The sequence below is a fragment of the Paralichthys olivaceus genome, chromosome 7, assembly GCF_024713975.1.
Source record: "Paralichthys olivaceus isolate ysfri-2021 chromosome 7, ASM2471397v2, whole genome shotgun sequence".
Taxonomy (NCBI): domain Eukaryota; kingdom Metazoa; phylum Chordata; class Actinopteri; order Pleuronectiformes; family Paralichthyidae; genus Paralichthys; species Paralichthys olivaceus.
In genome coordinates this window covers 15743434-15760153 of record NC_091099.1, presented here as the reverse complement: position 1 = coordinate 15760153, position 16720 = coordinate 15743434, and the positions used below count along the sequence as shown (strand labels likewise).

Genomic DNA, 16720 nt, shown 5'->3' with positions numbered 1-16720 from the left:
CTAATACAGCTCCGAGCTGATTCTGTCCGTGATAATCATCCTCCGATTCACAAATCATCCAGCTCTAATGTCTGCGGGTGAGTTTTACTGGAAAGATTCACGTTGCTGCTACTGTTTTCTGTCACTGTCTCATATTGACTATTGTAGCCTACACACCAATTTCAAAGATGTATGAGGTTAATGGTGAAAATGCTGAGAGGGAAATTACTTCAGTAAAGTCCTCCAGTTAAACTGCAGTTTTCAGTGATGAGTCAAAAAAACATATGCTGATGTGAAATCAGTCCCTGAAGTAAGAAGTTGTTATTTTTATAAACTTTAATGTAGACAAAACAACATGGAGTCAAATACAAATATGAAGAAGAATAATGAGAGGAAACTGGCATGCACATGAAACTATTATTCCAACTGAGTACATTCAATAGGGGATCATATTTATAAACAGTATTTACAACACAAATATATGAAAAGTCATAACAACGTGAAGCAGGACAGAGATTTCCATGTGTTTATGAAACATAAAACATAAAACTGCAGAGGAGACAGTCCAGTGTTGGTTGTTAAAACAGTGTCCACGCATCTTTATTTTGTGGAACTAGCAGCAGTTTTTCAATCTAGAAAGTTTCCTTATTTATTTTACTGTGAGCTTTGAGTTGTGCAGGTTTTAATGGTGTCATCGCTGAGCTGGAGAAGCTGGTCTCTGCAGAGCATGAAGTCAATCAGAGGTGGGACTACAGCCTATGAACAGGTTGAGCACAGAGAGCTGACACTGACAGAGGAGGCTGTGCTGGGTGTTTGTCGTCTGACCGACCGACAGTGAGAGCAGATGAATCTGAATACACTCAGTCCTGGAGGTTCAAGTCTGGTGATGTTTTTTTTAGCTCATGGTGATCATCTCATATTTGTCCTTCAGACTGCTGTCGTCCTCGTCCTCGTCTTCGTCTTCGTCCTCCTCCTCCTCGTGGGGCTTCTCGGGCTCATCGCGGTGGTGGTGCAGCTCGATGAGCAGGTAGTAGATGACGGCCGCGACCACTCCCCCGACCATGGGCCCCGCCACAGGGATCCACCACCAGTAGTCTGCGGTGCTGCGAGTGTGAAAGAGTTCAACAGTTAGACACGTCTCTGGCAGCGAGTCAAGCATCTGACACAAACATCACCGCAGGTCAGAGGAGCCATCACTGGATCATTTACAACCATCGACTGCATCTGTCAAATACATGTGACGTTATATAACAAGTGTGGTTCATGTCGGCAGCTTCAAAACAAATCTGAACACATAAAAGTGACTCAGGTCGACACATATACATCTCTACATTACACATTAAATACATAACTTATCACAAACTAAATTCATTTGTTAGTACAGATTAGATTCCTAAAATTGAATTTTTGGAATATATAACAATAAACATGACATGTATGACATATGACATAAAATTAAGTTAAACAAACTTCTGATCAAACATCCTGTTTCTGACAGTAACCAATAATCATTTCTTTTTCATTCATATTATGAAATTAGGGACATATTATTTCTATAATTTATATTTTAGCAATTCACACGTTACTATTTAATGTTTTTCTATTCGATAAATATATTTATATATTATATTTTTTTAACTGTGGCATATTCAAACTATTCCATAAGTGTCACCCTGATGATGATTGCAACAAGACCCACACGTATCAAATGTACCTGTATTTGAGAAATCACATATGAGAGAAAAAATCAGATATATTAAAAACAAGATCCCAATCTGTCTTCTTCTGTCGCACAGTTACCTAAAAACCTCCATCCCCCATCCAGCCACTGCCGTGAACAGTCGGGGTCCCAGGTCTCTGGCAGGGTTCAGGGGGTATCCGCAGTTCAGTCCCATGGACACCCCGATGGCCATGACGATGAGTCCGATGGCCAGCGGCTCCACGCCTTTAGGAGCTCCAATGTTCCCACCATCGATGATGGCGAGGATACACAAAACCAGCATCCCTGTCCCCACCACCTGGAGGACCAGAGCGAGAGGATGAACACATTAACACAACAGACGCAGCCGAACCTGTTATAACTGAGTGATTTATTTTGATTCATCCTTCCTGTGTCACCCTGTTGTTTATTTATCTTTTAGTTTCCTCTCCTGCACTTCGTCCTTATGTAAGTCATGTTTATGTAAAAGTGTGTATATCTTTTTAATAACTGCATTTTAATGTGCAAGCTACTATATATAAATGTGTACTTTGTACATATATCAGGCTTTTTGCTTCAAACCTTTAATATTTCGGTCTATCAGTGCTTGTACCTGAATATATGTCACTAGAACAATTCAGTTTTCTCTTAAAGTTTCAAATGTGGGTATTTAAGCGTTGTAAGTTATTTGAGGCGCTACACCTCACAGCACTACAGTCACACAGCTCTAACGAAGGAAACTTTAAGATGAGCACAGTCTGACCTGACTGGATTTATCTTAGTGCTTCGTCTGATGTGGAGTTCAGCCGGTAGGTAGACGTGTTATCGTTGGATCACTGCAACAACTCACCAGACTGAGAAATGGTGTTCAGTATAGATCTGACCTCCCAGTGAACGACAGGAAATGGGTCAAAACCGAGCAAAAGTAGGATGTTCTCAGACTAAATGGGACGATCAATTTTGCATTAGCCACATTTGCCAGACTTTTTGGTATTTAGAGGCTGAATGGGAGCGGCAGGTCACAGTGGAGGGGTGTGTGTGTGTGTGTGTGTGTGTGTGTGTGTGTGTGTGTGTGTGTGTGTGTGTGTGTGTGTGTGTGTGTTTGTGTGTGTGTGTGTGTGTGTCACCTGGTCGATGAAGCCGCCGAGGACTGACAGGTGCCTCGCTGGGTAGGAGGCAAAAATGTGGCCTGTTGCATTGATTCCAGTCACTGACAGAATTCCACTGGTGAAGTCCATGAAAGCATCTGTGCACAGGACAAACACAGAGTTGTAACTGTGCACGATTGTTGCTTATACTTATGTTTATAACATATTCAGTTTTAATACAGTTCGGGAGAAGCTAATCATTTGGAGATCACGGTTTCAGAAGCATGAATAATAATGAACAATAAGAGAGTGACAGTGGTTTTACCATAGTATAATCCAAAGACTGCAGCAGCTCCTGCAAAGGCACCAAGAAACTGAGCGATGACGTAGAAGGGAAATTTCCAAATCTTCAGTTTGCCCAGAATCACCATGGCCAGAGAGACAGCGGGGTTCACGTGGCCCCCTGGGAGAGAGGACAAAGCACAGAGTGAAAGAGGGGAGCAGTGGGTGGGGGTGTCTGGCATGATACGCTCTCCATTATGAGGAAGGCTGCCCCCAAATTTATAGGGAGCAGCAGGAGGGGAGCAGCAGGAGGGGAGCAGCCCCTGGGACAGTGCAGGGGTTGGTTAAAGATGTTCAAGGCCACAAAGGCAGAATAATGGTCACAAATCATCCTGCAAGTCAAAAACCGAAAGTGAGAATTACTCTGTTCCTTCTTTTATCAAACTGTGCTCAGATCCTGCATGTTCCATCCTTTCGTCCATCCATCCATCCATCCATCCATCCATCCTTTATACATATCATTTTCTCATTTCATCTTTAGTAGCCTACTTTAAACTTTTCCTATCTGAATCTATTTCATTGTCTGTGGATGTACTATTGTGATGTGAGTAATGTGCAGGCTTGTAAGGCACGTCGCACCCTATTTGAATATAATGTTCTTGGTCATTTGGATGTGTTGATGCTGCTCAGAGGAGGCGAACGGTCTCTATCATAGACGGGTGAACGTAGCCCGTGATCGATGGAGTTTGCAGGACATTTAGTGCCCGGGGTGATGTGTGACCCTGGAGAGGTTGTGCACTAGCACTAACAAATCAATGGCCAATACACATTCATTGAATTCGAAGGGAACGCTGGCACGTTCCTGTCGACACTGGAGCGGTGGAGGTGGCACACAGAGGGACAGGAAGCCCTAAAGTAGCATTATTACAAACTGCAAACCACACGATTAACTGTGTTTGGATTAAACACAAGGAAGAAACTGTTTTATTTGCTATATGAGGTTGTTTTGAATAACTATCAATTCTTTTCAAGAGTCTGAGCAGTGAAGAGGAGATTTAACGGCAGCAAAGAAACTGAAAATGCAAAACAAACAATGGCATTAAAACTGTTTATATATTTTAGTTGATGTGACAGCAGCAGTATCAATATCGCCCATCAACAAGTATTAACTGTTCATCATATCACACTGCTAGTGAGGTGCTGTGGCTCTTGCCATATGAGCATTCAAGTCATATTTACCTGACACTCCACCGGCCACATACGCTGCCATCATCAGTCCCACAGAGAAGCCGATGTGGACGGTGAGAGGTTCGCCCAGGGTGTTTCGACTGAGAACGGTTTGAGCGACTGAGCCACAGCCGAACAACTGACCAGAGAGGGGGGGAGAGGACCACAGGATTTTACCCACAAGTCTTCAAATCACTTTAAACTAATTTTCAATTGGAAGTCATTCAATCTGTACAACAAAAACAACAAACTGAAATGAACACATAAACATTAACTTCAGAAGAAAACTTTAAAATCAATCATAAAACAGATACAAAACATTAAATACAATATATTTCTATCTCAAAACACAAATATACTCACGACCAAGACAAACGTCCCCAGGAATTCTGCCAGGAATTCCTTGAGTATTCCATGTTTGATTGCACAGTGTTGCCTCATGCTTCTCTTGTGTTGTATTGCCATGTATCACAGTGGAAATCGCTGGTGAAAACTGCTGCCAGACGTCCAGCAGTGTGTGAACCTCTGGAGCTGATCAGAGTTGAAATCCCCACCTCTGCCCCTCCGCAGCCACTCAGCACAGACCATTGATCCGTTTGTACAACCACACGCTTCTCGTCTCGTGCCTCATCAGAACACGCAAACATCCACGGGTGAGTTTTGTCTCACATTTCCCTTTAAACGTGCATTAAAATCTAATTTCTTGTATTTATATGTGTCGTTGCGGACAAACTCAGATTAACTGAAACATCATGCAGCTGGATTTATTTCTGTTTTAAGAGTTTCTGTTTAGGTGTATAAACACATATGCATTTTAATATATTTATTTATCAGTTTAAAATTGGCAGTTTGCATCACATTAACTCACACAGTAATGGAATGAAAAAAATCTATTGGAGTAAATAAATCAGTTTGTCTGTCAAGTTGAAAAACATGTTTATCAGATATTGTAGTTATGCACATCGCCACAAGAGGGCACCCTTGGCGAGGTGCCACTGCTCACAACAGGAAACACTATGAAATCACACCTGAGTTGTTAATATACAGAATTATTAAATTAAAAATTCCTCAATCAGTCAGAGCCAAAGTCGTCCACGTCGTTCACGTCGTCCTCCACAACCTTGATGAGAGGAGGAGATTTCTTCCTACGCCTGTGAATGCAAAGAACACTGATTAAATTGAAGTGTCTGACGTCATGGCAGCTGAGTGGCAGAAGCCGAGTGGTCACCTCATCTCGTTCCTCATTGTGCTCAGTTGGCCGTGAAGCTGCTCGTTGGCCTCGATCTGCTCGTCCAGCTCTCGCTGCAGCTTCTTTTTGCTGTGCTCCAGACGCTCGATCTCTCCCTCCGCCTCGTCCATCTGTCTCTTCGCCGTCTTCAGCCTCTGAGTCAGCTGCAGAGTTCACCAAAGTGAGACATTGCTGCTCCTGACCACTCAAATTAGTTTCTTCATTTAAAGAAAAAAAAAAAACAGCATGCGTTTCTACCTGGTCTCTCTGGCTCTGCAGGTTGACGTGCTCCTCGTCCGCCTGCATCTTCATCTCCTTCACTTTGCGCTCCAGCTTGCGGTTCGCTTGTTGCAGGCTGTTGTTGTCCCTGTGAGCAAAAGCATCAGGAGATCACAACTCTGCTGCAGCTTCCTGTAACTCAACACCTCAAGTGTGTTTGGAGCAGAGACACTCTGACTCCTACGACCACAGGGAAAGTGAAAGGAGTGGGTCCATCAAGTATGGGATGGAGCTCTTATCCAAAGTGTCGGCCTGCACTGCACTGGTAAACACAAACTGTGCATATAGATGAATGTGCGTACGGAATAATAATAAGCAGATGCTCACCGTTCTTCTCCCTGCAGCTTCTCCTCCAGCTCCTGGATGCGACTGTTGAGTTTGGAGACCAGTGAATCCTGGTTGGTCCTCTGTGATCCTTCCAGATGAGTCACTCTGCTCTTCAGGTCTTTATTCTAAAGAAGGAAATCAAACAGAAGACGTATGACATAGACGCAGCAGATCTTCTATGTTTCAGTTTAGTGTCAGTCAGTGTAGATTTTAGGGGGCAGTGTGACGGGGTCAGGGGTCAGAGGTCAGAGGTCAGGGGTCAGTACCTGTCTCTCCAGGCTCATCTTGTCACACTCCAGGTCCTGTCTGACCGTTCGCTCCTGCAACAGCTCGTTCCTCATCTGATCCATCTGTCACACACACACAGTGAGACGCAGTTTCAGACATAACTCAGAGCGCAAGGTAAATGTTTGGTAAGTTAACAAGGGTAGGACATGTGCGTATGTGCTTCCTCTCGACTAAAAACATGCCTGGAGGTTATTAAAGAGGACAGGACATGACAACAGGCATTTTCAGGTTCAATGAAAAGTTTCCAGCTTAAACTCCTAAACCCAGAGGAAATGCTCCGTCTGTTGTGAGCGGCCACATCAGATCTAAAGCCTCTCTCCCCTCTAATAACATGCAGAGGCCCAGTGAAGGGAGTGTGAATAGCTGCACACAATAGTTCACTCTTATTTGTCCTTGCTCTGCACCCAAAACAGTGTTTAGTATCAATTAGTCTGCACCACTTTTCTCCCATGAATAGTGGCCTACTTCACCGACGCACCGAGGACGTGAGGCATCAGATAAAGACGCGTATCTAAAGTTGAGATCTGATATATTTCAGGGGAGTTACACGGCGAGTTTAAAGAAACGAAAACATAACTCGTCTAATGAGCTTCTCTGAATACACCAATCAGCAGCTCTCAGGGTCGAAGGGGAAATCTGAGCTCTCAGCTCGACATCTGTTTGTGATAAAAACAGATGTAGGGTGTGGTGTTCACACCAGAGACTGAGCTTATTATTTCACAGATGAGTCTTCTTTAGGGAAATTTATGAACTTTAGCAAATACAGAATGAGAAGTGAAGAGGAAAAGAAAAAGAAGAGAGAGGGAGTGAACCTGCCTGCTCTTTGGTTTTGTCTAATCGCTCCATCAGGCGGTCGGCACTGCTGCGCTCATCATTGAGATCTTCTACTAGGTGACCGATTCGTCCCTGAGGGGAGAGGAAAACATGAAAAATGTGTCAAATCATCATCAATACGCTAATATTACAACATATAGTGCACAATAATACAGAGGGCATGATGAATATGACTCTTGACTGTGGTTAGGAAACTACTCAGAGAAAAAAAGGGTTATTGGGTAATAACATATGTGGAGCCTGGAGGGAAAGCAACTCCAATATAATAGCGTCTGAAAAACTAAATCAGATGAGAGATTTCTGTGTTGATGAGAGAGTTCCACAATGGAAACCGGGGTGAAGGAGGAAAAGAAGATTCCTGAGAACACCCAGACAGGTCTGATAACTTTTTACTGTAAACAGCAGCTTCCTCAGTTGATACGCTGTGTCAACAGTGAGTGTACCGGAGTCACAGTGTCGTGTTTTGTCATCAGCAAGACAAACAGTGCTGAGCTGTGAGATGCTGTCACTACGGCTCAGTCCAGCGCCCTCATGGTTCCCAGGGACAACAGAGTGTAAATACTGGCACCTGAACAGATGAACAGTCCAGAGTTACAGTTAAGTTTAGCATTTATAAGTTGCAGGGGCGGATCTAGGATTTTCTAAGTCAGGGGCCATAAAGGGGCCACAATTTACAGAGAAATGTTGCAGGTATGAACGTTGCAATCCTGCGCCGATGACAAAGTCTGGAGTAAATTGGCCTTTTATTTTAGGCCATGTCCCATCCACTAACATGGAGGAGGTTATGACCACCCACCAGGGGGCGATTGAGGCACTTTGGCGTCATGTGTGCAGCGTCATCATGTCGTCCACCTGTATATACAGTCTTGTCCAGTATAATTATAAGTCTTGTCCTTTATGTTTATATACAGGACGAGAGTGTATATTTATTTACAGTCTTGTCCGGTCTTGTGGAAGTTCTGCCAAGAAATTTACCTCCATGAGTTTGACCTGTCGCTCTCTCTCCTCCATGGCGGCTGCGCTCCTCTCCTCCAGCTCCTCCAGCCTCTGCTCCAGCTGTTGGCCCCGCAGCTGGGCCTCCTGCTGCTTCCCACGACACCGCTGCAGCTCCTCGTCCAGGGGAAGGAGCTGAACGTAGAGGAGACCACGGAGTGAACACACACTATGAGTTAAGGTAACATGGGGCATTTGGTGTTGGCGAGTAAATCAGACGTTATTAAGAGAACACAGATCTAATCAAGTCTAATAACATCTAACTCTGTGATTTTATTTTGGTGACTAAGACAGTTGAAGCTACGAACTGATGAATCAGACAGACAATGAGTGCCACACCTCCTCCTGCAGTTTTTTGGCCGACTGTCTGGATTTCTCCAGCTCTGCTCCCTTGTCCTGCAGCTGCCTCCGCAGCTCGGCCAACTCCCTCTGACTCTTCTCTCTCGCCTCGTCGACCTGGTTCTGAAGCACGTCTGTGGACGCCTCGCACTCCTCCATGATGTTATTCATCTGAGCAGACGGAATAACAAAGAGTGAGATAAGTGTTTACGAAGACAAGGGATGAAGGAAACTTTGTATGCACAAGAAAAATCTGCTATTTCTGCTGATCTCATGTTTCTTGGTCTTGTTGAATTCTCCCACAGGGCCTAGTAAATAAATGATGTATTTATTTGGTGTTTTTTCTTGATGAAAACTCAGAGTGCTTTTTGCTTTTCACACATTCATACATGTGCATCTACGTGCAGCACATCAGGGGCAATTTGGGCTTCAGTATCTTGACCAAGGACGCTTCGGCACGTGGAATGGGGACCGATTTGTATAAAACCATCAGCCTCCTGGTTAGTGGACGACTCGCTCTGAAAGGGTAAATAAATCAATCAATAAATAGTCCACCTCTCACCTTCCTCTGCAGTTGCTCCACAGCTCGGTCCTGCATCCTCCTCTCGTCCTCCAGTTCAGTTTTCATCTTCCACAGCTCCTCCATTTGTTTCCTCTCGTCCTTGAGCTTCTCCTTCAGGTCCCTGTGCTCTTGATTGAGTTTGGCCAACTTACTCTGTCAGAGGAAAACAATGGAGACACTGAGGTTCCAAACATTTGTTTAACACTGAAACACTGACAGAGAGATGGGATGACAAACGACAGCGTAGCTCTCTAGCTGCTCCTCAGAGACCAACAGCGACATGGTCTTACCTGCACATCCTCCAGCCGACTGAGCAGCGATTGGTTAGACTGACACATCTCCTCCTCGTTCCTCCTCACATCCTTCAGCATTTCCTCAACCTGCTGCTTCTCTCTCTAATGAACAAGACATCAGCAGTGATTAACATTAAATCCATTCATCCTTTATCTCTACTGCTTTTTCCTTTGAGCTGGAGTTAATCCCAGTGGACATTGGGCAGGAGGCGGGGTACACCCTGGAGACTTCACCCCAATCTGCATGTTTTTGGACTGATAGAGGAAGCTGAAGTCCCAAGAGAAAACCCATACAAACTCCAAACATATAAATGGCAGATAAAATGGATTTTGAAAAAAATTGAAATGTCCTCGGCCCACCCCGACACCTTCTCCCCACCTCCAGCTGCTTTGCTCTCTGCTCCAGGAGCCTCTCCGTGGTTCGAGCCTCCTGGACCCCCTGGCTCAGCTGATCCACTCTCTTGTTGAGCTCCTGCACCTTTGACCTCAGCTGGTCTCGCTCTTGGCTCAGTTCCTTCAGCTGCACCTTAGCCACACCTTTCTCCTCCTCCACCTCCACCTTCTCTTGGCACAGCACACCGTTGCTCTAAAAGACCAGTTTGAGAAACAAACTTTGAACCCCACAAGTGACATAAAAGAGACTTCAAACAGTCTTGTGCATCTTCCTTGTTACCTCTTTGGCCATGTCTAAATCTCTAAACAGCTTCTCCAGCTCCTGCTCATATTCCTCCTTCAGAGCAGCCATGTATTGGTCATGAGATTCCACCTCCTCTTTGAGCGCCCCCTTCAGGGCAATGAGCTCCCTCTCCAGGTGATGCAGCGTCTCCTCCTGCTCCTCCTTCACCTGCAGCGTCTCCAGGAAGTCGGCACGCAGATGTTCCATATCCTGAAAAAGACAATCCACCACAATTCAGTGTCACTAACCTCGAGTGCAGTGTAGAAGCTTTGCTGCTGCTGATTTGTGTCTTCTACACCTGCTTTCATTTACCTTCAGGAGGATTTCTTTCTCTGTGTTTATCACCTCGGTCTTCTTGGCTTGGTCCAACTCATCGTGCATCTCAGAGAGCTGCTGCTGAAGATCTTTCATCTCCGTACGAGAACGCTCCCTCTCCGCCTTCATCTGACTCAGTCTGACGACGTAAAAAATGTGCAGTTAGTTGAATGTTTTGTGTTAATGCAAGAAGCCTGTGTAACCCAGCTTTGGAGTTTTAGAACAGGACTAGATGAGAAAAACATAATATCTGTACACATAATCCAAGTGGTATTTGACTCAGCTCCATCAGATCACACGTTACAGTTTACATGAATGACCTTAGAGTGTGAGCACTGAGCTTAAGTCTGGGTTTTCACTTTAGTCCTTCATTTCTGTTTTATTTGCTGTTAATGGAAAACATGCATTCTCCTCTGTGGCTATGAAATAGCTGTGAGACTCATTTAAAGAAATAACGGGGAAAACACTTAAGCTGTAGTCAGACATGCACTGGAGTCCGAACACTATCCTGAAATTTGGGGGTTGTATCTGAGAAAGTAAATGTCTAAGTGAGTTGCTCCGGACATTTTCCAGAATTTCTTCCTGCGAGCCTCCCAGCAAAATGTCTGTGTGATGCACACAACCAAGACAAAAGGAAAAATAATAATATATCTCAGATCACCATGTTAAATTTGAAAGATAATGAAATTTAAGGGTTTTTGGTGATAAGAGCTGACGCTGGTGCTGTAAATGCAAACATGTGATCTCCACAGTGTCCTGCCTCCTGCACGTTCTACTCTGACACCACCCCTTGACTAAACGCCCCAGACATTTTCCTGTTGTTGTGAACGCGTCTGACCTGGACAATCTCCTGCTGTGTTCTTTATATTAGAAAGGCCAAACCCCAGAAAATGTTTTCCGGAGAACATTGATACAACTCTCGTTTGTGTGGTTAATAGGAGAGTACACATCAGACAATGGATGTATTGTTATTGAGCAGACTTTTCTGAATGAGCAGGAGTCGAAATCCTTACTCCTGTTTGGTGGACTGAAGCTCTGCCTGAATTTCAGCCAGCCTGTCGCTCAGTTTGCTGAGCTCAGTTTGACTTCTGGTCAGCTCTTCCTGAAGCTTCTTCTTCTCCGTCCTGGCCTTCTCACAGGCCTTGGCAAGGGTCTTTTCATTCTGCACAATACAACAACACCATCATCAGTCACAGGAACAGGAAGTGAGTGGTTTAGACGTGAGTCAGCAGGATGGGGACGCGCTGCACCTTCATTTCAGTTTCCAGTTTTTGCCTCAACCCAGTCACTTCTCTCTCCAGCACCGTCTGTTTCCCCTGCAGCCGCTTCACCTCGGCAGCGTAATCCTACATGAAAAGAGAGGCGCGGGAGTTTCAGGCAAAATCCTGCTGAACAACCATCAACGCTGGAAAACACATCATCCTGACACTCACTTTCTCCTCCTCCTCCACATTCTTAGCAGTCCTCCACTTGAGCTTGTTGATCCGCTCGAGCAGCAGGTTGACTTTCCTCTCAGTGGTGGAGTCGTCGTCAGTCGTCCTGCAAGGCAAGACAAATATTCCACAAAGTAGGAACTCGCGAGCTCAACAAATACCTGGAGGGCGCGGGGCTCTGAGCTTTTGGTATCCAGAGAGGAAAATGTGTAGGCCTATTCTTAGAAATATAACAGCTCTACATCTGCACATATTTGACAATTGGCCCTGATGGGTCTGAAAAACCTTCAGTGTAAAAAAAGTTATTCATCAGTGGAAACAAGTTCATGCTCTGCATTCCTGACTTCTGTGTGTTTGAGCACACACAGCTGGATCAGCACGCTCTTATCTGACTGTACTACACACCATCCATCTCAACCTCAGCTCAAAGTGGAAACAAACAAATGTATTATGCTGTTACAAAGGAGAGCATTTTGATATTAAAGGAAATGTCTTTCTCTTCCCCTCGCTGAATAAGATGAGATGATTGATACCACTTGCCAGTTTTAGCAGCCAGTTAGCTTCGCTTAGCAAAAGGACTAGAAACAGGTGGAAACTGCTAGCCTAGATCTGCACAATAGTGAATCTGCTATTTAGCAGCATTTAACAAAAACTACAAAATTACCATGAAACTCGGTGAAAGGATGTGGTATGGGTCAAGAAAGAATATTGGTGGATCCAGGAGCTTTTTATCACTTTCTTTAACATTGGGCGTTTTTCCTCACTTTCACTGATTTCTCAGCAACTAATTCATGGATCTAAATCACTAGATCAGGCACATTATAGGCACTTATTTCTGTGAGTGTGTGTATTTTGGTGCAGACAGATTGGTGATTGAATGATTGAATTTAAGGAGACTGGGCCTTGGTGAAGGTATGTGCTAGTTAACAGTTTGTATCTCATTTGTCTGCCTCCAGGAAGTTACTGCACACCCGAACAAGAATAAGTCCAGATTATGACCGCTTGTAGAATCACAACTTGTTATGTACATTATTCACATTCATGCTAGAAAATTCCAATATTCTTTTATAAGTGATTTTCTTCTGTGCAAACTCCACACAGAAAGACCTCAGCTGAACTTGGAATCTAATTCAAAATCTTCACTTAGATTTTCATTGTATTAGTAACACTGATGCCTTGTTTTGTAAGGAAGCTGTTTGAATTGGCTGTGTTTACAAGGCACTGTATAAATAAAGTTAACCTGGCTTTGCGCTAAGCTAAGCAGTTGCTGTAGCCTCATAGATTCTGTACAAACAGAAAAGAGGTATCATGGTTCTATTACACTCTCAGCAAGAAGGTGAATCACCACTATTTCCAAAAAACATAAAAACTATTATTTCAACTAAAAGTGCAGATTGCTGAGAACTCACCCATCCTTGAGGTAGGCGAACAGCACTTGTTTTGCGGTGTCTTCAGTTGGATCGACTGAGACTTCTTGCTGTCCTTTCAGAAGATCAGGAGTGACCTGGTTAGAGAACGTACAGCGAATAAATAAAACCTTGGAGAGGACAACTGTGCTCTGAAGCAGATCTCATTACCTGAGTGTCTCGTTCGTCTGATTCATCCGTCTGGTCACTACATGACCGGGAGGTGGACAATTTCTCTGTTCTGTGAAGCAGTTTTGCAGCATGTGGAGATATGGTCTCTTTTCCATTATGAACTCCGGGCAGTGTGCTGTGCTTATTCTCCTCCCTTTGGTTCACCGAAAAGCCGTCTACGCTATGGTGTCGAGCCCCAGCTGACCCCAAGAGATATGTCCCACCTGGGGTCTCCCCCCTGAGGCCTTTAAGAGATGAGGGTCTGCTGGAGGAAGAGGAGCACGTGGAGGAGTCTGAGGGATGTCTGCTGTCCACACTACGTGACCTTCGACACTGCTCAGGGTCCAGCCTGTTCCTAGGACCACCCCTTCCCCTCCGCTGGCTGCTGTTGAACTGGCTTATCAGCTTCCCCACAGATATGATGGAGTCTGTTTCCACATAGTTCGGGGATCGTGCAGGGATGTGTCCACATGCAGGAAGCATCTTGTTCTGGGCTACTTCAACTGGGCCCTCAGCTGGCAAAGGGATCCTGGGTTTGGTCATGTTGGGGGTTTTCTCAGGAGAAGGTCCAGGTTGGGCAGCTGAGGTCATTTGTGAAGGAATGAGGCGAGTGAGGTTATTACTTTCAGGGTCATAAGGGCTCAGAATCTCTGGATGTTGCTGATAATGAAACCCAGAGGAGGAAGCAGGCCTCTGTGTCTCAGCTGGGGAGCGTTTCTCATCCACTGACCTCCTCACCATACCTGGGTTGTACCCGGCCTGGTGAGTTATGACAGAGACGTCCCTGTGGCTATCCTGGCCCGAACTGTTCAGAACGATGAAAGGTTGACCTTTAATCCCTTGAACCTGAACCCTCACTCCAAACAAGTTGTCCTGCTGCTGCACGTAGCTCCTCTGTATCCTGACGTCCGAAGAGCCGCTGAGTCTGTGAGAATCCATCCTGACTCCACGAGATGAACTGGCAAAAAACAGACAAGTATAGGTTGAGAGACTGCACTGAAGGAGACTGATTCTGTGTGGGAAGGTGAACTGAAAACTGATGCATCTGGTTGGTCAAGCTGAGATTGATGTTTACAAAACAGAGGAGCCGGGTTGGAGCGTCAATCACACACACACACACAATAAACAGACGCTGAGAACAGCCTGATATTGCTGTGCAATGAAAACAGCTCCTCCTGTGTGCTAATGACAGCGTACTATTGTACAGCCAGAGCTGAGCCCATGGAATGACGACTACAGCTGGCCGAGGTCTCCGAGGTGTCGTCACCCGCATCATGGTATGACGCTTGAGGAAAATGTTTGTCAACAAATATGTTACTGTGAGGGTGACACACCAGAACAGAGGAGGTGTTGTGTGGAAGACAAAACGACATCTTCCTAAACGCACCATCCTCTGCATGAATCCTTTAATTTATGACACCACAGACTGTAGCTCCTTTATTAAAAGAGCACGTTCAGGAAGAAAAGTGTTAAGTAGTGCGGTATCCTTCAAAAGAGAATTATTGCCTGTTATGAATGGCTTTAATAAAAGTTATCAATCATTCACTGATAGATCTGTTATGTTATAAGTCATTAAGAAGAACCATTTTTGGGTTGCCAGGTTGTCCTCCTCAAGCACACTTGCTCAGTCCTCTTAAATTGACTGTTAAATTAATCAGGAAGTCCATTCAAGTAGGCTTTTTGAGTCATTTTATGCGACTAAGGTCTCCAGACTCAGACCTGGGACATTGTGATTCCATGACCATCGTGGGTTACCACGGAGACCTCAATTCTAAACTGAATTGTTTGTTCTTTTGAACCTTCACCAGAAGGATCATTTTGAAGTCATGAATAAGTATTTTTGTGAAGGTTGTGAGGAATCCTCCTCTAACAAGTTGCTTCCTCGACCTTTAAATCAAACTCTCAAGATTCATCAGAAAGTCCCTTCAAATTGACTGTTTGACCACAGAAACTCATTCATCACCAACTTTAACAACATCGCTTCATCATCACTGGCTTCTTGAAAAAGGTTAGAAAGACATTAAGGGTCTCCTTAATGAATAAAAGCCAAATTAAGTGTCATGCCGAAGCATAGGATTTTATACAATCTGGCAACCCACTGATGTTCCTATTAATATCTTATAATAAACTTTGTTCAAAACAAACAATTTATTAACCATTATAACAACATCATTAATCACAGATTTTAATCATTTATATGCATGATTTATACGACTATTCATAAAAAATACTTTTGTAGTATCACTTCTAAGTGTAGTTTAGTTTAGATTAGTTCACACAACGTAAATACTTAAATACTTGTGGGTGTGGCAGAAACCAGGCATAGTTTATATGAAAACAAGAACCAGATATAACAAACAAAATATATATTTATAAATTAATTATTAAGTTAATTGCTGGTTATATCCGGTTTTTGGCTTCTTGATGACACTGTTACATTCACACAAACAGACTCTTCTGTTAGTTACATCACATTTAGGAACATAAACTAACACATGACAGAAAACTGTTCTGGAGTTGTGTCCAACACGAGGAAGAGAGCAGATAAAGTGAAGAAGAAGAAGAAGAAGAAGGAGGGACCGTGTGGTCCCTGAACTCACCACAGAGCTCAGCAGCAAACTACACGTCTGTCCAGGATCAATATCACACGAACTGTGTGAGTCGATGTGTGTGAGAGAGCGAGAGAGGGAGGGAGGGAGGGGGAGGGAGAGGGAGAGCTCAGTCGGCCCGCTCACACTCTTTCTCCTCCTCCTCTTCCTCCTCCTCCTCCTCTGTCCGGGCACCTCCTCCTGCCTGCCTCGCTCCGAGAGACGTTCACTGTTCACTGTGAACTATTTGTCAGACTCCACCCATATGACTGTGAACATCTATCTATCTATCTATCTATCTATCTATCTATCTATCTATCTATCTATCTGTCTGTCTGTCTGTCTGTCTATCTATCTATCTATCTATCCATCCATCTATCTATCTATCTATCTATCTATCTATCTATCTATCTGTCTGTCTGTCTGTCTGTCTGTCTGTCTATCTATCTATCTATCTATCTATCTATCTATCTATCTATCTATCTATCTATCTATCATCTATCTATCTGTCAGTCTATCTATCTATCTATCTATCTATCTATCTATCTATCTATCTATCTATCTGTCTGTCTGTCTGTCTGTCTATCTATCTATCTATCTATCCATCCATCTATCTATCTATCTATCTATCTATCTATCTATCTATCTATCTATCTATCTATCTGTCTGTCTGTCTGTCTGTCTGTCTGTCTATCTATCTATCTATCTATCTA

General features: G+C 44.1%; 2 protein-coding genes across 3 annotated transcripts; both read right to left on the bottom strand.

The window, feature by feature from the left end:
- Positions 1 to 290: 290 nt before the first annotated feature.
- LOC109624672 (aquaporin-9-like) lies at positions 291 to 4874 on the bottom strand. The gene is made up of 6 exons (XM_020079527.2): positions 4639 to 4874; positions 4288 to 4414; positions 3092 to 3229; positions 2806 to 2924; positions 1780 to 1997; positions 291 to 1082 (listed from the first exon to the last, which is right to left on the bottom strand). Exons 1-6 carry the CDS (start codon positions 4738 to 4740, stop codon positions 875 to 877), a joined length of 912 nt encoding a protein of 303 aa, XP_019935086.2. The 5' UTR covers positions 4741 to 4874; the 3' UTR covers positions 291 to 874.
- Positions 4875 to 5083: 209 nt separating this feature from the next.
- On the bottom strand, positions 5084 to 16151 carry LOC109624671 (cingulin-like protein 1). 2 transcript variants are annotated; one of them, XM_069528692.1, is made up of 19 exons: positions 16020 to 16151; positions 13420 to 14377; positions 13252 to 13346; positions 11843 to 11948; positions 11660 to 11755; positions 11423 to 11571; positions 10407 to 10548; positions 10092 to 10304; positions 9798 to 10004; positions 9416 to 9520; positions 9126 to 9278; positions 8564 to 8734; positions 8207 to 8359; positions 7214 to 7303; positions 6376 to 6459; positions 6110 to 6234; positions 5762 to 5870; positions 5504 to 5667; positions 5084 to 5426 (listed from the first exon to the last, which is right to left on the bottom strand). In XM_069528692.1, exons 2-19 carry the CDS (start codon positions 14356 to 14358, stop codon positions 5348 to 5350), a joined length of 3180 nt encoding a protein of 1059 aa, XP_069384793.1. In that variant the 5' UTR covers positions 14359 to 14377; positions 16020 to 16151; the 3' UTR covers positions 5084 to 5347. The 2 variants fall into 2 exon arrangements, with proteins under 2 accessions (XP_069384793.1, XP_069384794.1); XM_069528693.1 differs by having other exon boundaries at positions 13252 to 13319.
- Positions 16152 to 16720: the final 569 nt, after the last annotated feature.

What these genes read in the sequence shown, in the direction of transcription:
- LOC109624672 (XM_020079527.2), bottom strand. Translation starts at nt 4,740, where the DNA reads ATGGCAATACAACACAAGAGAAGCATGAGGCAACACTGTGCAATCAAA. An exon ending in TGGGGACGTTTGTCTTGGTC is followed by an intron (nt 4,415 to 4,638) that starts GTGAGTATATTT and finishes CTCTCTGGTCAG; the next exon opens with TTGTTCGGCTGTGGCTCAGT. An exon ending in TCGGCGGCTTCATCGACCAG is followed by an intron (nt 1,998 to 2,805) that starts GTGACACACACA and finishes CTGGTCCTCCAG; the next exon opens with GTGGTGGGGACAGGGATGCT.
- LOC109624671 (XM_069528692.1), bottom strand. Translation starts at nt 14,358, where the DNA reads ATGGATTCTCACAGACTCAGCGGCTCTTCGGACGTCAGGATACAGAGG. An exon ending in GTCGGCTGGAGGATGTGCAG is followed by an intron (nt 9,279 to 9,415) that starts GTAAGACCATGT and finishes TTCCTCTGACAG; the next exon opens with AGTAAGTTGGCCAAACTCAA. An exon ending in TGGAGCAACTGCAGAGGAAG is followed by an intron (nt 8,735 to 9,125) that starts GTGAGAGGTGGA and finishes CCGTCTGCTCAG; the next exon opens with ATGAATAACATCATGGAGGA.